This window comes from Aythya ferina (genome assembly GCF_964211825.1).
Source record: "Aythya ferina genome assembly, chromosome: Z".
NCBI classification, from domain to species: domain Eukaryota; kingdom Metazoa; phylum Chordata; class Aves; order Anseriformes; family Anatidae; genus Aythya; species Aythya ferina.
The window spans coordinates 75746542-75766908 of record NC_140299.1 but is presented as its reverse complement, the minus strand read 5'-3'; the positions used below and the strand labels follow the sequence as shown (position 1 = coordinate 75766908).

The 20367-nt window shown below is 51.8% G+C and overlaps 2 protein-coding genes across 2 annotated transcripts; both read left to right on the top strand.

The window, feature by feature from the left end:
• The first annotated feature begins 1296 nt into the window (after positions 1-1296).
• LOC311427449 (uncharacterized protein) lies at positions 1297-4451 on the top strand. Its single transcript, XM_084504810.1, has 5 exons — positions 1297-1456; positions 2936-3315; positions 3522-3627; positions 3926-4037; positions 4192-4451. The coding sequence occupies exons 2-5, from the start codon at positions 3300-3302 to the stop codon at positions 4372-4374; spliced, it is 417 nt and encodes a 138-aa protein (XP_084360936.1). The 5' UTR covers positions 1297-1456; positions 2936-3299; the 3' UTR covers positions 4375-4451.
• A 12117-nt stretch (positions 4452-16568) lies between these two features.
• Positions 16569-19723, top strand: LOC311427448 (uncharacterized protein). Its single transcript, XM_084504809.1, has 5 exons — positions 16569-16728; positions 18208-18587; positions 18794-18899; positions 19198-19309; positions 19464-19723. The coding sequence occupies exons 2-5, from the start codon at positions 18572-18574 to the stop codon at positions 19644-19646; spliced, it is 417 nt and encodes a 138-aa protein (XP_084360935.1). The 5' UTR covers positions 16569-16728; positions 18208-18571; the 3' UTR covers positions 19647-19723.
• The last annotated feature ends 644 nt before the right edge of the window (positions 19724-20367 follow it).

The following is a 20367-nucleotide window of genomic DNA, read 5'->3' as shown; positions in this document are numbered from 1 at the left end:
CTGTGCCTTTGCCTGGGAGTGAGCTCCAAGCCTCAAGCTCCTTTGCTAGCTGATTACCAAACATCGTCAGGCTATTTTAAGCCCTTGAGGTAACGCTGTCCAAGACAACTGAATCTTTCTGCCATTTAACGGATTTTCTCACACAAAAGCAAACACTTTTTGACAAAAGCAGGCATCTTTCAAGCCCAACATGGTAAATCACACGTGGTCAGTTTTGAATTTGGGGTAGATGTGCTCCAGGATTTCACTAGGCACGAGAGTACTGTTGGTACCTGTATTAACTTAAAAATTGGATTAGCTGAATCACAGAATCACAGAACTATGGGGGTTGGAAGGGACCTCGAAAGATCATCGGGTCCAACCCTTCTACCAAAGCAGGTTCCTTAGAGCAGGCTGCCCAGGGAGGCGTCCAGACGGGCCTCGAATATCTCCAGAGAAGGAGACTCCACAGCCTCCCTGGGCAGCCTGTCCCAGTGCTCCGTCACCCTCCCCGTGAAGAGGTTCTTTGGCATGTTGGTGCGGAACTTCCTGTGCTCTATCTTGTGGCCATTACTCCTTGTCCTGTCTCCACAAACCACTGAAAAGAGGTTGGCCAAATCCCTCTGTCTCCCACACCTCAGCTATTTCTACGCATTGATGAGATCCCCTCTCAGTCTTCTTTGCTCCAGGCTGAACAGACCTAGGTCTCTCAGCCTTTCCTCATAGGGAAGATAAGATAAGCTGCGTCTCTTTTACTTGGAGCTCCTTGGGCAAAACGTTATGCATGCTCCTGATTGTTTTAACAAATCTCTTCCCAATCTTATATTTAAGGAGTTGCTTTAAAAAAATCTTTCTCAGTTTGGCCAGCAGCTCCAACTACATTACCAAAATCTTTGCGATTCCGTTGTGATCTCTGGAATCGCCTTGTGAGTGTCGGTTGGAGTGGCGTTCCCGCGCTGCTGGCCCCTCCCTGCTCACAGTGGGCAGCGACAAGTCCCCACCCGCCCCGAGGCTGTTTCTAGGCAGAGTGCGAGAGTGCACATGCGCAGTCGCCGTTGCCCTGGCAACGCACACTCCCCTCAGCCTCTCTCCTGAGAGCTGGCGGCTTCAGCCTGGCCGCGCTGCTGTCCCGGGCCACCCCTGGCGAAGCAAGGGCCCGAGGTCCCTGTCACTCGTGGTCGGGCGCTGCGCCTGCGCATGTGGCTGCTCGGGCTCTGACGCGGTAGAAGCACGCCTGCCTGAGCAGAAGCACACACGCAAGCAGAAAAACCAGACCCTGCCCTGGGCTCAGGAAGCAAGGGCTGCAGCCTTGAAAGTACAACGGAGTAGTACTTTCAAGTTGGAGTACAACGTTGGAGTACAAGGAGAAGCTAATGGAGAGGATGATTCAGAATGAGAAAGGCCAGAGCGGTGCGAGCCCAAAGGCACCAGAGGGGAGGCAGGAAGAGCCACAGCCCCTGAGGAGAGCACAGACAGAGTAAGTGTGCAGCGGTCCAGCTGAGGCCTGGGAACAGCCTCACATCAACACATCCCACAGCTAGGGGACTGATAGAGGTCTTGGGACAATTCTGTCCCTTCTTCCCCACTGTCGCGTTAAGGGGTGTAGCTGATTAACCGTTACGGGCTCGGTCGGATTCAGAGTACTGAACCAGTTGGACATTCACCAAAAGCACGTTAACCGTCTGGGGGTCCCGTCAGACATTCACCATCAACGCATTAACGGTCTGGGGGTCCGTTCAGACATTCACCAAAAACGCATTAACCATCCGGGGGTCCGTTCGGACATTCACCAAAAATGCATTAACCGTCTGGGGGTCTGGTTAGATTCAGAACACTGAACTATCACGGACAACCACCCTCACCCTCGTTGCACTTAATGAGAGTTATCACAATGCAATCAAGTATGGTTTATTACAGCAACAGATAATCAGGTTCTTTTGGATTGCCGGTGATAGGGACTGTCTGCAAAAGCAAGCTAGTATGCATGCAATACACAGGTGTTATAGGTGTTACAGATGTTACAGGTGTTATAGGTGCTGTAGGTGTTACAGATGTTACAGGTGTGATAGATGTTATAGATATTACAGGTGTTATAGATGTTATAGATGTTACAGATGTTACAGGTGTTTACAGGTGTCACAGATGCCACAGGTGCGCAGCCTAGAAATAAACGCGTTAAAAGGATCAAAGACTCTGTAGAGATTTATAAGCAAGTATTCAGATCTCACCCAAAGGCGTCCCAATGGGGGGGGAAGAGAGGCTCAGCCCGTCGACTGATCCCAGGAGTCAGGAGGTCCTAAGGATGTTGTCCTTGGGATGGTATCTCCCCTGACGGTGGTATCTTCCCCAACATCCCATTTCTCTTGGGCCAATTTATATGATTTTCTATCTTTTAGGTGGAGCTTGAGTGGCTCTAGTCAAGCATATCTTAGTTATGATTGGAGTAAAGTTTTCCCGTCTCCGTTTAAAGTAATAGGCTCCGAGAAAGTCAGGGCGCATGCTCAGTGAGGGGTGGTCGCACCTTGGAGGCGGGTAGCTTTTGGGATGGAGGTGTGTTTTGGTATTATAATGATATTATAATGAGCAAAAAGTACACTAGGGTACAGCATTTGTCAAAACATGACAGCTCTTTGGCTCAGGGTGGCAAAAAGAGCAGCTTTGTGCACAAGAACAATCGAGGCCCCACCTGATTACAGAGCCTAGCCGTGGTGTCTCCACTCCACTCTACGCTCCGTGCTGTTCCTTAGAGCTAGCACACCAAGTTTCCCCAGTGCGATAGCATCTAAGGTTGGGAGCCTAGGGAACGCTCAGGTAATGCAGTTATGCCCTACCCTGAAAGCCTCTTCAATGCTGTACCTTCTCCTTAAAATGTGAACGTTAGTTTTATTTTCCTAGTTACTTCAGGCATTTACACCACACCCACCCAAACTGATGGCCTTTCTTTTGGATCCTGCAGGAAAGGGGAGAAGACGAGGCTCTCGGACCACTGTGAGAAGGCCCAGGGCGTGCCGTCCACACCAGGAAACCGCAAGCGGCCCTGCAGCTTCCAGCTGCAGAGGCCGTAGCCATCAGCTCCCATACCAAAAGCTGGAGCAGGCCTCGGCACCAGTACCAGGGACACTTGAGAAGAAGCTCCCACCTCTGCTCATGGCGCTGCCCCCTTTGCAGTGTGAGAGCTGTCAACAAGGGGTGTGAAGAGAGCCTTCCAAAGGGTGACCTGCCAAATAAAGAGTGCTGGTGCCTGCTGCCAGCTTATACTTGAGGACCCACAACACAAACCGATTTGCATCAAGCCCAAAAGAGATCCTTAGCCTTGGGGCATGGGTGGCCGAAGAGGTAATGTCCCAGTGGGCTCCTGGCAGGGGGTTGCGTGTTCTCCTTTTGTCCTCGCAGGGCAGGAGAGCCAATGTTGATGTGGGGGGGATGCGAGAGAAGGGTGGTGCCAGCGGTAGCAATGAGTGTGGGTGGGCATGGCTGAGCAGCTCTGCTGCTGCCGCTCCCCTGCACAGACACAGAGGTGACATCGTGGTGTTGTCTTGCAGTGAGTGTGCTGGACCCGGTGGTGATGGCTCGGAGGAGGGTTTCTCTAGCCAAGAGGGCAGAGAAGAAAAGAATGGAGGATGCAAAGAAGCAGGGTGACCAAGCCAGGTGAGCCTGCTGGGGAAGTGTTGTGGCGGAGTTAGGGGACTCGCTATGCTCTTGCCTTTTGTGCCAGTGAGAAGTTTCCATAGGCTGCAGTGCCGGTGCTCATGCCAGCAGGCATTGCTCATGCCAGCAGTGCTCATGCCAGCAGGCACTGGAAACATCAAAGGGACAGGTGTTGTCCAGGCGGGGCCGTGGTCTTCCTCCTGCAGAAGCACCTTGTGCTGCTGGAGCTAAGATGTGAGCTGCGAGCCCGCCTTTTAGAAACTGCCTCCCATAAGCTAAACCTGCTGTGTCTTTCTAGATCCCTGCCACCAATTCATGAGAGGTTTGAGGAGGAGCTGAAGAAACCAACACCTTCAGCTTATCGACGGTCATCCATAATCCCGGCTTGTGATAAGGACTCTCCAACAATGGTACGCCATAGGCATTTGTCAGTCCCGTTTCACTTTGGGGGTTCTAGAGCAAGGCAGAAGCAGCAGCTGTTGCTGCCCACTGTCCCTGTGCTCGTGCCTGTGCCCAGCCCCAGGAGACTAATGTTGCATGCGGTTGTGTTTCCCTTGCCTGCAGAGGTGGCGCTCTGTGCGTGCTCGGATGGCAGAAAGACAACACAGAATACTCATGGCCCACAAGCGCACCGAGCTTGAAGATGAAATTGGTGGGGAATACGATGCAATCCTACGGAGTAGGAGCAGAGAGCAAAAACAGCTATGTCACGCATTCAGAGCCCCCATGGCAGGGGGTTGGATCTAGGTGATGCTTGAGAGCCCTTCCACCCGAGCCATTCCATGATTCCTTTTTCTTGCCTAAACTAGAGGTCTTTAGGATACTTGGACTTGCTATCAACCCCGTTGGAATAAATCTCACTGCCTCTGCCTACTTCTTTTAGTAAACATGGTCAGATACTACTCCTGTTCATTAAGGCACACATGAGGGGTCCAAGAGAGTTGTCATGGAAACAAAAAAGGTGCTAACTCTTAAAACAACCTGAGTTCATGCATGAGCTCAGATAGCCAATGGGACCGCTCAGGGAACTGTCAACGATTGCATTACCCTGACCACCCCCCTCACTGAGACCCTAATCACTCTGGAAATTATGTAAATACCAAAATCTGGTTAGCTTGGGAATTGAGAATCTTTTCCAACAAGGTCCAAAAGAACCCCTATGGAATTTTCAAATTTTTGGGCCAACTTTTAAATGCAATGAAAAAAAAAAAACATGGACCTGGCATCTGAAAACAAACAGAGGCAATTGGCTAGCCTCTTTCTAGGGCAATCGGCCCTTGATATCAGAAAGAAATTGTCTTAGGCTGCAGGATAAACTTACAACAGTCAGGAATGACGGGGACCAGGAGCATCTACCCTAGCAGGTCCACTAGTTGAAATAAAACTAGGAAACGAAGAGAGAGGCTTGAATTTTTTTGTTGGTTACGGGAGCTTCTTCCTCTGTGTTAATTAGTCTGTAAGTGTAATAGGAGCAACTGGCCAACAGGAAAAGGTGGTTGTTTTTTTTTGCAATACCAGAAATTTAATTTGGGAAAACTGGGGAAGAAAAGGGACTCATAGGCACTCAAGGAAAAGGGCTAATTCACCAAACTGTAGTTACTCAAATATTGCCCGCATTGAGAGGACCTAGGGAAATTGCCGTAGTACATGTCAGAGGACATCAAAAGGGAACTGGTTTCCACATAAGAGGGAATGACCTAGCAGATAAAGAAGCTAGGGAAGCAGCTCTTAGGAAGCATGATGTCGTTCTAACCCTACAGGAATCGGATAATGAAAAAGGGACACAAGAGAAAAAGTATACAGAAGCAGAAATAAAAACTATAAAGACAATAGGGGCAGAACTGAAAGAAGGAAAATGGATTCTGCCAGATGGAAGAGAAATACCGCCAAAGGAACAAGCTAGGTGTGTACTTCTACAGTTATTACTACAAACCCATTAGGGAACAACAGCATTGAGTGATCAATTTCTAAAATTTTATGGGTGTGTAGGAATACATGAGATAGCCAAACAAACTGTCCAGGAGCAAAAAACAAGCAGTAGCAGGGAAAATTCGGATTAGCAAAAGAAAACAGTGTTAGCCAGGAGGTGCTTTCACAGTGACGGCTAGCTGAGCTTTACCACACCGGTCTCTCACCCTACCCCTGCTCAAAGGAAAGTGAGGAGAAAATGTGACAAAAAAGGGGTTAGATCAGGACAGTTGACAAAGGAATAAAGAAAGGGAAAAAAATCAGAAAACAATAACACAAATAAAAGAAGCAGGTGATGCACAATGCAGCTGGTCACCACAAGCCAACTGATGCCCACCTGGTCCCAAGAGAGCAACAGTGACCTCTCCTGCCAACCCCCCCAGTGTTATTGTCCCACATGACACCACATGCTATGGGACATCCCTGTGGCCAGTTGGGGTCAGCTGTCCTGGCCGTGTCCCCTCCCACCTCCCTGTGCACCCCCAGCCTTCTCAGGTTCACCAGGAGGAAATCATGCTTGATAAACTGCTTAAAATTGCATGATGAAAGGACTGGCTTGGAAGACAAGAAGAGGGTATTGCATATAGACAGGGGGACTGATGGCTGAAGTGCAGCCCTGCAGAAAGAGAGTTGCGTACTGAGCTGAACAAATGCTCTGCTGCTACCACACTGCTATTAGTATTCAACAAGTGTGTAATTCAGAGCTTAACCCAGCCTCACAGAAGGAAGCGAAGTCCCAAATGTGTCCTCCTGAAAACTAACAGCCTAAACACAAGTGCGACATCAGGGGAAATTCAGAGAAGATGGGACCGGTGTTGTGAAGGACAGGGCAAACTAGAATAAACACAGCATACGGTAGGATCAAAGAAGGAAAAGGTTGTTCATCCCTTGAGACATAAAAATAAGATTTCAATGCGAAGAGAAAGTAAAACAGCACAGCACAAAATAAAAAAACAGCGTTATTTATTATATACCCTGCATCTTCCCTTGGAACAGCCACAGTGAGGTCCCGACTCCCCTCCCATCCCATTTTCCCTCTAACCCTTGCTGATAAGATCAGCAGATTAAGGAGATGAACAACTCTTGTCATCTTTGGTCGCTGTCTCCCAAGTAAGAAACCTGCACGCAGGCGGAGAGAGGTAAGTGTACCTCTCAGAGAAATAAATAAATAAATAAAATAAAAATAATTAAAAGAAAAAAAAATGAAACAACAACAGAACAAACAAACAAACGAACAATAAAACAGCCACACTCAGTGGTATTCTACTGCAACAACACAATCTTTGTTTCTCACACTCCCCGGTCAGAAACCTGCACACAGGCAGAGACAGTCAAGTGTTTCTCTCAGAAATTGATAAATAAATTAATAAACAAAATAAAACATCCACACTCGGGCGTAAGGGACACCTGTGACAGAGAACTGGCACAGGGTGCCCAGAGAGGCTGTGGAGTCTCCCCCAACAGAGATCCTCAAAAGCAGCTTGTGCATGCTCCTCGGCAACCTGCTGTAGGTGGCCCTGCTTGAGAGGATCTAGGATTCCTCTCTGATCTATGGTTCCGCGATTCTCTTAATTTTGAAAGCAAAGAATTCACCTGAACATCAAAAGCAGCCTGAAGAAAACAGCCGTGCTCTGGAAGAACACTTTGAAGGAGCATATGCAACTAAGCTGGCCCTGACTGGCAAGGAGCCTTACTGCAGCCTCCAGCTTGTCGGGACACGGTTTGCGCAGACCCTGGCAAAACCAGGCTGTGGGTCTTGTTTTGAGCAGTGAGCTGAACAAATTCTCTACAGGCACTGCGGTGATACCTATGTTCAGCCTGCGTGGAGTTCTGAGCTCAAAGCAGCCTCACACAAGGGAGTGAAGTCCAAAATGTGTCCTCCTCACAACTGTAATTGCAATGGACGTGGGGGTGCTGGAGAGGTGGAGGCAGTATATCAAAGAAAACGGTGCGCTGGAGTAACAGGAGCATATGGTAACAAGCTGAGGTGAGAGATGGAGGCAGAGGTGTCTGCACCGCCCCCTCAGGGGCCTCCCTCTGCACCCCTGCCCATGCTGAGGCCAGATGTGCGTGGCCTGTGAGGTGTCGGCCCCTTCATGACATGGTGGGTGTTGTCATGGGGCTCGGTTGTAAGTGCTGTCCCCACCATGCCTGGCCACACTCCCCAGCAAGGCCTGGGAAGTGTTGGAGCTGCTCTCGCCAGCGCTACTCTGCTCCACAGGAGCTGCTCTGCCGGCAGCAGAAGGCGAGGGGAGCCTGTGGTAGAGAACGCTGGTTGGGAAGTGTTGAGGAAAAGGAGGAGGAGCCAAGGGAGTTTTGTAGCACGAAGAGCACGTCTTTCCCAGCTTCTGTAAGGCTAGGGTAAAGATGAAGCACTACCTGCTGTTCAACCCCTTGAAGCCTGAGGACCTTTCATTAATTAAGGAGCTCACCAGGAAAGGTAAGGCCCTGGGGGGCCCTTGTGGAAGCGCTGTTGTTGCAAAGATGGACATGAGCTGTGGAAAGCTTGCGGCTGGGGCTGCCGGGGGAAGGTCTTCTGAAGGGTCCTGGCGTCTGCAAGGAGAGCCCTGAGTGCATCCAATGTGCTTCCCAAAGCGCATCTAACGCCTCCCCTCCCTCCCCAGGCCTGTCCTGGGCACAGCGTGGGCGTCTTGCAAGCTGGGCAAGGTTCAGGAGCTGTGCAGCAGCTTGCCCCAGCGGTGCGAGTGCTGGTTGAGGGCCAGGCAGAGCTTGATCACACACCACTGTCACCTCTGTGGCTATGGGGGTTCAGACTTCATGGGCATTGCCAACTCACAGCATCTTGGGATCTGTCGTTTGCTTTCCAGAAATTGCCCAAGTGTGGAATAGTACATGCAGATACATCAGAAGGCAACTGCTGCAGAAGAAGGTGAGCCTTACATCCTGCCCCTTTGGACCTGGGCCACACAGCACCATCTTCAGGGCCAGCAAGTCACCCAGCAGCCTTCCAGCTCTGCCCAGCATTGCCATTGGTCCCTCTTCTTGCTTGCGTTTTCAGGCGGTGAATATTGGAATCGGGACATTTGCCGTTGTGTCAGTGAAGACCACTGGTGCGGATGGCAGGGCTACGGTTGTTCGCAAACCCATATTCAAGCCCTGCAGGTTTATGAAGATGTTTTACAAGCTCAAGTGTGCTGAGAGCAGAATTCCTAGTAAGAAGATTTTTGCTTTGCTTTCCCTCTGCAGCCCTTGCCTTTCGCTCCATGCAGTCGTCCTTGTGCCACGGCAGAGCAAAGTCTCTTGCACCATGGAGAGGCTGAGTGTGGGTGCACATACAGCATCCCAGAACATGCCCCTGCCCTGGGAGTCAGCCCCGTCTGCAGCTCATCCCACCCTCTAGCAGGATGCTCGTAGCAGGTGGCAGAGCTTCCCTTGGCCTTCTGTTCCCCATCTGCTGTGCTCTGGAGATGTGGCCAAAGCTGGCAAGGACCTTCCCCGTGGCACAGCATCGCGCGAGGGCTGGGTGCTGCACACACTTCGTCTGTGAGTTTGCTGAACTGAGTGAGGACTGACATTGTTCCTTCATGGTTGTTTTCTAGTCGAGACCCTAATTGATCCGCTGGACTTTGAGAAAATTGCCGCAGACATCTACTTCCGACCACAAATAGTAGAGCAGTGCATCCACGAGACCCTGCTTCTCTATGCTGGTGGCCTCTTGGACAAACAGGATGTGGAATTCTTCTTCAAGGGCATTGGCATTCTTACTGTGTGAAGAAGAGTGGTCACCATGAACTATTACACTGAGTTCCTGATGGAAGTGGATGACACACGCAATATGCGTGAAGCTCTTCTCACGGTGAGCGGATCATGTCTCCAGGGCAGCTTGCAGCTCTGGCAATGCTGTCAAAGCTCTCTCAGACTGCTTTCTCCTTGCCTGCCTCACCTTTGGGTGAGACAGGCTTGAGGAGCTACACAAACTGTCGGTAGCACCTTGGCCTGTTTGTGTTGGGGGCTAATGACACCAAAGGACAAAGTGGGGCAAGGATTTTGGAGAGGTAGCCACGTTCCTGAGCAGTGGGAACATTTGCTACCTTTGGGAGCAAGGAGCACATATCCTTGGCTTCTGCTGACGTGTGTCTGTCCCATTGCAGAACTCCAAGATGATGGATATGCTTGCGTTCAACGGCAAAAATAAATATACTCGTATCAGTGGAAATACTTTCCTCACGCTACCAACGTGAGTACCTTCTCTTCTATAACATCTGACTGGCCAGGGGAGCTGGTGCCCAGCTCGTGCTTTGGGTGCAGCCTCTTCTTGATGCTTCTCTCCTGCCAGAGCGAGGCAGGACCAGCTCGTTCCTGGGAGGCCTTCCAGGCTGACCCCCTGCTCAGTCCTTCTGGGCAGTGCAGATGAAGCAGCCAGTCTGCAGTTGAGGGTCCCTGAGAGCGGTGGGAGGGTGTGAGGGGACAGCGAGGAGGACTTGTGTTGGGTCTGGCAGTAAGGCATAAGAAGCACGGGAAGAAGCTGCTGGAGGCTGTGGGGCCCCTCAGCTCGCACAGGCCATTGTGTCCTCCAGAGGCTCGGCAGTGGCTCCCAAAGAACCCTGCCAGCAGCTTCTTAGTGTGGGGCACCAAGGGAACATGGTGCCTTATTTGACGACTGGTGTCTTCCTGTTTGCAGGCTTATACTTCAGGACCCACAACGCAAACCGATTTGCATCAAGCCCAGAAGAGATCCGCAGCCTTGGGGCATGGGTGGCCGAAGATGTAATGTCCCAGTGGGCTCCTGGCAGGGGGTTGCGTGTTCTCCTTTTGTCCTCGCAGGGCAGGAGAGCCAATGTTGATGTGGGGGGGATGGGAGAGAAGGCAGCTGTGTGGGATAAAATGCCCCAGGAGTGGTGGCTCCCAGCGGTGGCAATGAGTGTGGGTGGGCATGGCTGAGCAGCTCTGCTGCTGCCGCTCCCCTGCACAGACACAGAGGTGACATCGTGGTGTTGTCTTGCAGTGAGTGTGCTGGACCCGGTGGTGATGGCTCGGAGGAGGGTTTCTCTAGCCAAGAGGGCAGAGAAGAAAAGAATGGAGGATGCAAAGAAGCAGGGTGACCAAGCCAGGTGAGCCTGCTGGGGAAGTGTTGTGGCGGAGTTAGGGGACTCGCTATGCTCTTGCCTTTTGTGCCAGTGAGAAGTTTCCATAGGCTGCAGTGCCGGTGCTCATGCCAGCAGGCATTGCTCATGCCAGCAGTGCTCATGCCAGCAGGCACTGGAAACATCAAAGGGACAGGTGTTGTCCAGACGGGGCCGTGGTCTTCCTCCTGCAGAAGCACCTTGTGCTGCTGGAGCTAAGATGTGAGCTGCGAGCCCGCCTTTTAGAAACTGCCTCCCATAAGCTAAACCTGCTGTGTCTTTCTAGATCCCTGCCACCAATTCATGAGAGGTCTGAGGAGGAGCTGAAGAAACCAACACCTTCAGCTTATCCACGGTCATCCATAATCCCGGCTTGTGATAAGGACACTCCAACAATGGTATGCCATAGGCATTTGTCAGTCCCGTTTCACTTTGGGGGTTACAGAGCAGGGCAGAAGCAGCAGTTGTTGCTGCCCTCTGTCCCTGCTGGTCCACAGGCTCAAAAAGATTGAAGCTGAAATGTGGGACCAATGCTGTGTATGCATATGGAGTAGGAGCAAGGAGCATGGCATGTTTTCAGAGAGCCTAGGAAAAAATGCCCCCAGTGGGCTTTTGCCCTGCTCCTTGGGAGGGCGGGGAGCCGTGCAGGTCTCCGGCACGGCAGCGTTGCAGTCCCCACCTGGCCAGGCAGGTGCCTGCTGTCTGCCCGCTCCCCTGTGTTTTGCCATGCGGGAGGAGCTGTTGCAGTGAGCAAAGGGCAAAGCCAGCAGCGAGCTGGGCATGGGCAAGGATCTGCCGAGGGTCTGTACCGCCCTGCGGGGGATGAGTGCCCGCTGTACCTGCACCCTGAAGGCTAAAGTGAGGCTGTGCGAGGCCCCTGCCTTCACAGAAGCACACATGCAAGCAGAAAAAGCAGGCCCTGCCCTGGGCTCAGGGAGCAAGGGCTGCAGCCTTGAAAGCACTGTCTGTTGGTAGGAGACCCCATTGGAGAGCATGGCCCGCTGCTGCTCAGAGCCATTTCCTGCAGGAACGCACTGGGAGGAGCAGCCTCAGCTGCTTGCAGCAGTTCTTTAGGAGACTCTCTTCTCGTTTTGCAGAAATCCTTCTGCCAAATACTCAAGTGCACGCGAGTTCCTTCCCACATTGTGAGAAAAGTGTATGATAAGATGCTGAAGAAGAGAATAAAGGACAAGTTGAAAGGCCAAATGCCTACGAGCCAGAAGGCACCAAAGGGGTGGCAGCAAGTGCCACAGCAACCAAGGACAGCACAGAGAAAGTAAGTGTGCACCGGTCCAGCTGAGGCCTGGGAACAGCCCTGGAGGCCCTGAGCCCCTGAGCCGTGTTCTGGGGTTCCAGGCCTTGTTGTCTTCCCCTTCCTTGTGACATGGGAAGGAGCTGGGTGCGATGCCAACCCAGGGATCTCTCTGCACCCCATAACTGAGGCATGACACAGGTCCCGAGGGGAAGGCTGTGGGTGCAAAGGGCCAAGGGGGCCGTGTCTGATGGTGTGCGTCTGTGTTCGGCTTAGCAACACATCCCACAGCTAGGGGCCTGAGTGAGGCCTTGAGATGATTCTGTCCCTTCTTCCCCACACAAGTGGAGGAAGTCAGATGGTTTTGTGCCAGTGAGATGTTTCCCTTGGCTGCAGTGAATGTGCTCATGCCAAAAGGCACTGGAAACATCAAAGGGACAGCTGTTGTCCTGGTGGAATCATGGTCTTCCTCCAGCAGAAGCACCTTGTGCTGCTGGAGCTAAGCTGTGAGCTGTGAGCCCAGCTCTTAGAAACTGCCTCCAAGTGTACTCCCATAAGCTAAGCCTGCTGTGTCTTTTCAGATTCCTGCCACCAATTCATGGGAGGTCTGAGGAGGAGCTGAAGAAACCAACACCTCCAGCTTACCCAAAGCCTAGGACCCCTGAGTGCCTGGATAATCCTCAGGACCCTCCAACATCGGTACGCCATAGGCATTTCCCAGCCCCGTTTCCCCTTGGAGATTCCAGAGCAGGGCAGAAGCAGCAGCTCTGGCTGCCCACCTGTCGCTGTGCTCCTGCCTGTGCCCAAGCTCCGGAGACTAATGCTGCATGCGATTGTGTTTTCCTTACCTGCAGGGAGTGTACTATATGCGTGCTCTAAGAGAGGAAAAACGGGAACAAGCGCTGATGGCCCACAGGCTCAAAATACGTCTAGCTGAAGCATGGAATGAATATGATTCCAAGACGCAGAAGCTGCTCTTTGAACGAAGAAACGTATGACATGGATTCCGAGCCCCGAGGAAAAACAAAACGCAAGCAGGCACTTCGCTCTCTCCTTGGGAGGGAGGGGAGCAGTGCAGGTCTCCGGCACGGCAGCATTGCAGTCCCCACCTGGCCAGGCAGGTGCCTGCTGTCTGCCCACTCCCCTGCATGTTACCATGCGGGAGGAGCTGTTGCAGTGAGCAAAGGGCAAAGCCAGCAGCGAGCAGGGCATGGGCCAAGGGTCTGCCGAGGGACTGTACCTCCCTGCGAGGGATGAGTGCCCGCTGTACCTGCACTCTGAAGACTAAAGTAAGCCTGTGCGAGGCACCTGCCTCAGCAGAAGCACACACGCAAGCAGAAAAGGCAGGTCCTGCCCTGGGCTCAGGAAGTAAGGGCTGCAGCCTTGAAAGTGCTGGCTGTTGGAAAGAGACCTCATTGGAGAGGGTAGCCCACTGCTGCTCAGAGCCAGTTCCTGCAGGAGTACACTGGGAGGGGCAGCCTCAGCTCCTTTCGGAAGTTCTTTAGGAGACTCTCTTCTCGTTTTGCAGAACCCCGTCTACCCCACACAGGAGTGTGACCGACGTCCTTCGTTCCTCTTGAGAAAAGAATACGATGAGAAGCTGAAGGAGAGGATGTTGCATGTCAATGGCAAAAACCCTGCGAGCCACAAGACATCAGATGGGCATAAGGAAAAGGCACAGCTTCCCAGGAGACCTCAGACAGAGTAAGTGTGCACGAGCCCCACCGAGGCCTGGGAATAGCCCTAGAGGCCCTGAGCCCCTGCACCGTCTTCTGGGGTTCTTTCGGCTTGTCGTCGTCCCCTTCCTCGTGACACGGGAAGGAGATGGGTGCAATGCCACCCCCAGGGGCCTCTCGGCATCCCCAGGCCTTTCCACGACACAGGTCCAGAGAGGAAGGCTGTGGGTGCAAAGGGCCAAGGGGGCTGTGTCTGACGGTGTGCGTCTGCATGGGTTGTAACAAAACATCCTACAGCTAGGGGCCTCAGTGATGCCTTGGGACAATTCTGTCCCTTCTTCCCCACCCAAACTGATGGCCTTTCTTTTGGATCCTGCAGGAAAGGGGAGAAGACGAGGGTCTCGGACCACTGTGAGAAGGCCCAGGGCGTGCCGTCCACACCAGGAAACCGCAAGCGGCCCTGCAGCTTCCAGCTGCAGAGGCCGTAGCCATCAGCTCCCATACCAAAAGCTGGAGCAGGCACCGGCACCAGTACCAGGGACGCTCAAGTAGAAGCTCCCACCTCTGCTCATGGCGCTGCCCCCTTTGCAGTGTGAGAGCTGTCAGCAAGGGGTGTGAGGAGCGCCCTCCAAAGGGTGACCTGCCAAATAAAGAGTAGTGTTGCCTGCTGCCAGCTGGACTGACCGCACTGCTCCCTGCATGGCCTTTGTATTTGCACAGGAAAGGAGAAGCCCTGTGTGGAGGAATGGTTAAGTGAAGTAGGTCATGTGAATGTTGAGAAACTAGGAGGTCGCGAGCTAAAAAAGTATTGAACGCAGCTCATATGAGTCTGAGAAAGTACGTAACGTCTGGGAGCTAATCAGGCACAAGGACACGATATCTGTTGGTGGTTTGGGAAAGTACTAACTGTGTTATTTCGGTCGATGGGAGTGAGAAACTAGCTGATAAAATAGAGAAATGCACTAACCAATCATGAGCTTAGCTTTTGCAATATGTAGGAGCTAATTATATTGAATTAGATAAAAGACTACTGAGCTATCCAATAAATCCAAGTTCACTGATCACTCATATTGAGCGTCTGTGTCTTCCTTCCGTCGACAACAAATGTCCTCGCAACAGCCCTGCAACTCCCAGTACTGCTCCCGTGGTTGCAAGCCACCTCTCCTGGTGGAGGGTAGCTTGTGCAGGAGGGCCTCGGGCCCTGCGGCAGAGGGCTTCTCGCACTGCTGACGAGGACCATCTGCCACCAGGGACTTGCTGCTTTGCAACAATGGCCGGGAATGACAAGCAGGCTTCTGTCTCCGGGACACCTTCCTTGCCATCCGTTCTACCATTTGCGGGCCCACAGACCCATTCTCCTGCTTTGGGGATTCCTTTGGGGTTTTCTCCACATGCCCTCTCAGCACTTTAGACCTTCACTAGAAGTACTCTGCTTTTCCAGGTTCAACGTTCAAAAAAAGAAAAGGTGGTTTTTTAGCCGAGACACTACTTGCTCCGCTGGACTTTGAGCAGATTGCCTCAGACACCCACTTCAATATTGATCGAATTGGGCCTTCTCTTGAGATATGCTGTACCCACTTAATCCAAAAAAAAATCAACAAGTTTATAGTCCACTGAATATATATAATCTTCTTGCATAGTTGTGGCTATTAGGTCATCTACATCCTGTGCCTTTGCCTGGGAGTGAGCTCCAAGCCTCAAGCTCCTTTGCTAGCTGATTACCAAACATCGTCAGGCTATTTTAAGCCCTTGAGGTAACGCTGTCCAAGACAACTGAATCTTTCTGCCATTTAACGGATTTTCTCACACAAAAGCAAACACTTTTTGACAAAAGCAGGCATCTTTCAAGCCCAACATGGTAAATCACACGTGGTCAGTTTTGAATTTGGGGTAGATGTGCTCCAGGATTTCACTAGGCACGAGAGTACTGTTGGTACCTGTATTAACTTAAAAATTGGATTAGCTGAATCACAGAATCACAGAACTATGGGGGTTGGAAGGGACCTCGAAAGATCATCGGGTCCAACCCTTCTACCAAAGCAGGTTCCTTAGAGCAGGCTGCCCAGGGAGGCGTCCAGACGGGCCTCGAATATCTCCAGAGAAGGAGACTCCACAGCCTCCCTGGGCAGCCTGTCCCAGTGCTCCGTCACCCTCCCCGTGAAGAGGTTCTTTGGCATGTTGGTGCGGAACTTCCTGTGCTCTATCTTGTGGCCATTACTCCTTGTCCTGTCTCCACAAACCACTGAAAAGAGGTTGGCCAAATCCCTCTGTCTCCCACACCTCAGCTATTTCTACGCATTGATGAGATCCCCTCTCAGTCTTCTTTGCTCCAGGCTGAACAGACCTAGGTCTCTCAGCCTTTCCTCATAGGGAAGATAAGATAAGCTGCGTCTCTTTTACTTGGAGCTCCTTGGGCAAAACGTTATGCATGCTCCTGATTGTTTTAACAAATCTCTTCCCAATCTTATATTTAAGGAGTTGCTTTAAAAAAATCTTTCTCAGTTTGGCCAGCAGCTCCAACTACATTACCAAAATCTTTGCGATTCCGTTGTGATCTCTGGAATCGCCTTGTGAGTGTCGGTTGGAGTGGCGTTCCCGCGCTGCTGGCCCCTCCCTGCTCACAGTGGGCAGCGACAAGTCCCCACCCGCCCCGAGGCTGTTTCTAGGCAGAGTGCGAGAGTGCACATGCGCAGTCGCCGTTGCCCTGGCAACGCACACTCCCCTCAGCCTCTCTCCTGAGAGCTGGCGGCTTCAGCCTGGCCGCGCTGCTGTCCCGGGCCACCCCTGGCGAAGCAAGGGCCCGAGGTCCCTGTCACTCGTGGTCGGGCGCTGCGCCTGCGCATGTGGCTGCTCGGGCTCTGACGCGGTAGAAGCACGCCTGCCTGAGCAGAAGCACACACGCAAGCAGAAAAACCAGACCCTGCCCTGGGCTCAGGAAGCAAGGGCTGCAGCCTTGAAAGTACAACGGAGTAGTACTTTCAAGTTGGAGTACAACGTTGGAGTACAAGGAGAAGCTAATGGAGAGGATGATTCAGAATGAGAAAGGCCAGAGCGGTGCGAGCCCAAAGGCACCAGAGGGGAGGCAGGAAGAGCCACAGCCCCTGAGGAGAGCACAGACAGAGTAAGTGTGCAGCGGTCCAGCTGAGGCCTGGGAACAGCCTCACATCAACACATCCCACAGCTAGGGGACTGATAGAGGTCTTGGGACAATTCTGTCCCTTCTTCCCCACTGTCGCGTTAAGGGGTGTAGCTGATTAACCGTTACGGGCTCGGTCGGATTCAGAGTACTGAACCAGTTGGACATTCACCAAAAGCACGTTAACCGTCTGGGGGTCCCGTCAGACATTCACCATCAACGCATTAACGGTCTGGGGGTCCGTTCAGACATTCACCAAAAACGCATTAACCATCCGGGGGTCCGTTCGGACATTCACCAAAAATGCATTAACCGTCTGGGGGTCTGGTTAGATTCAGAACACTGAACTATCACGGACAACCACCCTCACCCTCGTTGCACTTAATGAGAGTTATCACAATGCAATCAAGTATGGTTTATTACAGCAACAGATAATCAGGTTCTTTTGGATTGCCGGTGATAGGGACTGTCTGCAAAAGCAAGCTAGTATGCATGCAATACACAGGTGTTATAGGTGTTACAGATGTTACAGGTGTTATAGGTGCTGTAGGTGTTACAGATGTTACAGGTGTGATAGATGTTATAGATATTACAGGTGTTATAGATGTTATAGATGTTACAGATGTTACAGGTGTTTACAGGTGTCACAGATGCCACAGGTGCGCAGCCTAGAAATAAACGCGTTAAAAGGATCAAAGACTCTGTAGAGATTTATAAGCAAGTATTCAGATCTCACCCAAAGGCGTCCCAATGGGGGGGGAAGAGAGGCTCAGCCCGTCGACTGATCCCAGGAGTCAGGAGGTCCTAAGGATGTTGTCCTTGGGATGGTATCTCCCCTGACGGTGGTATCTTCCCCAACATCCCATTTCTCTTGGGCCAATTTATATGATTTTCTATCTTTTAGGTGGAGCTTGAGTGGCTCTAGTCAAGCATATCTTAGTTATGATTGGAGTAAAGTTTTCCCGTCTCCGTTTAAAGTAATAGGCTCCGAGAAAGTCAGGGCGCATGCTCAGTGAGGGGTGGTCGCACCTTGGAGGCGGGTAGCTTTTGGGATGGAGGTGTGTTTTGGTATTATAATGATATTATAATGAGCAAAAAGTACACTAGGGTACAGCATTTGTCAAAACATGACAGCTCTTTGGCTCAGGGTGGCAAAAAGAGCAGCTTTGTGCACAAGAACAATCGAGGCCCCACCTGATTACAGAGCCTAGCCGTGGTGTCTCCACTCCACTCTACGCTCCGTGCTGTTCCTTAGAGCTAGCACACCAAGTTTCCCCAGTGCGATAGCATCTAAGGTTGGGAGCCTAGGGAACGCTCAGGTAATGCAGTTATGCCCTACCCTGAAAGCCTCTTCAATGCTGTACCTTCTCCTTAAAATGTGAACGTTAGTTTTATTTTCCTAGTTACTTCAGGCATTTACACCACACCCACCCAAACTGATGGCCTTTCTTTTGGATCCTGCAGGAAAGGGGAGAAGACGAGGCTCTCGGACCACTGTGAGAAGGCCCAGGGCGTGCCGTCCACACCAGGAAACCGCAAGCGGCCCTGCAGCTTCCAGCTGCAGAGGCCGTAGCCATCAGCTCCCATACCAAAAGCTGGAGCAGGCCTCGGCACCAGTACCAGGGACACTTGAGAAGAAGCTCCCACCTCTGCTCATGGCGCTGCCCCCTTTGCAGTGTGAGAGCTGTCAACAAGGGGTGTGAAGAGAGCCTTCCAAAGGGTGACCTGCCAAATAAAGAGTGCTGGTGCCTGCTGCCAGCTTATACTTGAGGACCCACAACACAAACCGATTTGCATCAAGCCCAAAAGAGATCCTTAGCCTTGGGGCATGGGTGGCCGAAGAGGTAATGTCCCAGTGGGCTCCTGGCAGGGGGTTGCGTGTTCTCCTTTTGTCCTCGCAGGGCAGGAGAGCCAATGTTGATGTGGGGGGGATGCGAGAGAAGGGTGGTGCCAGCGGTAGCAATGAGTGTGGGTGGGCATGGCTGAGCAGCTCTGCTGCTGCCGCTCCCCTGCACAGACACAGAGGTGACATCGTGGTGTTGTCTTGCAGTGAGTGTGCTGGACCCGGTGGTGATGGCTCGGAGGAGGGTTTCTCTAGCCAAGAGGGCAGAGAAGAAAAGAATGGAGGATGCAAAGAAGCAGGGTGACCAAGCCAGGTGAGCCTGCTGGGGAAGTGTTGTGGCGGAGTTAGGGGACTCGCTATGCTCTTGCCTTTTGTGCCAGTGAGAAGTTTCCATAGGCTGCAGTGCCGGTGCTCATGCCAGCAGGCATTGCTCATGCCAGCAGTGCTCATGCCAGCAGGCACTGGAAACATCAAAGGGACAGGTGTTGTCCAGGCGGGGCCGTGGTCTTCCTCCTGCAGAAGCACCTTGTGCTGCTGGAGCTAAGATGTGAGCTGCGAGCCCGCCTTTTAGAAACTGCCTCCCATAAGCTAAACCTGCTGTGTCTTTCTAGATCCCTGCCACCAATTCATGAGAGGTTTGAGGAGGAGCTGAAGAAACCAACACCTTCAGCTTATCGACGGTCATCCATAATCCCGGCTTGTGATAAGGACTCTCCAACAATGGTACGCCATAGGCATTTGTCAGTCCCGTTTCACTTTGGGGGTTCTAGAGCAAGGCAGAAGCAGCAGCTGTTGCTGCCCACTGTCCCTGTGCTCGTGCCTGTGCCCAGCCCCAGGAGACTAATGTTGCATGCGGTTGTGTTTCCCTTGCCTGCAGAGGTGGCGCTCTGTGCGTGCTCGGATGGCAGAAAGACAACACAGAATACTCATGGCCCACAAGCGCACCGAGCTTGAAGATGAAATTGGTGGGGAATACGATGCAATCCTACGGAGTAGGAGCAGAGAGCAAAAACAGCTATGTCACGCATTCAGAGCCCCCATGGCAGGGGGTTGGATCTAGGTGATGCTTGAGAGCCCTTCCACCCGAGCCATTCCATGATTCCTTTTTCTTGCCTAAACTAGAGGTCTTTAGGATACTTGGACTTGCTATCAACCCCGTTGGAATAAATCTCACTGCCTCTGCCTACTTCTTTTAGTAAACATGGTCAGATACTACTCCTGTTCATTAAGGCACACATGAGGGGTCCAAGAGAGTTGTCATGGAAACAAAAAAGGTGCTAACTCTTAAAACAACCTGAGTTCATGCATGAGCTCAGATAGCCAATGGGACCGCTCAGGGAACTGTCAACGATTGCATTACCCTGACCACCCCCCTCACTGAGACCCTAATCACTCTGGAAATTATGTAAATACCAAAATCTGGTTAGCTTGGGAATTGAGAATCTTTTCCAACAAGGTCCAAAAGAACCCCTATGGAATTTTCAAATTTTTGGGCCAACTTTTAAATGCAATGAAAAAAAAAAAACATGGACCTGGCATCTGAAAACAAACAGAGGCAATTGGCTAGCCTCTTTCTAGGGCAATCGGCCCTTGATATCAGAAAGAAATTGTCTTAGGCTGCAGGATAAACTTACAACAGTCAGGAATGACGGGGACCAGGAGCATCTACCCTAGCAGGTCCACTAGTTGAAATAAAACTAGGAAACGAAGAGAGAGGCTTGAATTTTTTTGTTGGTTACGGGAGCTTCTTCCTCTGTGTTAATTAGTCTGTAAGTGTAATA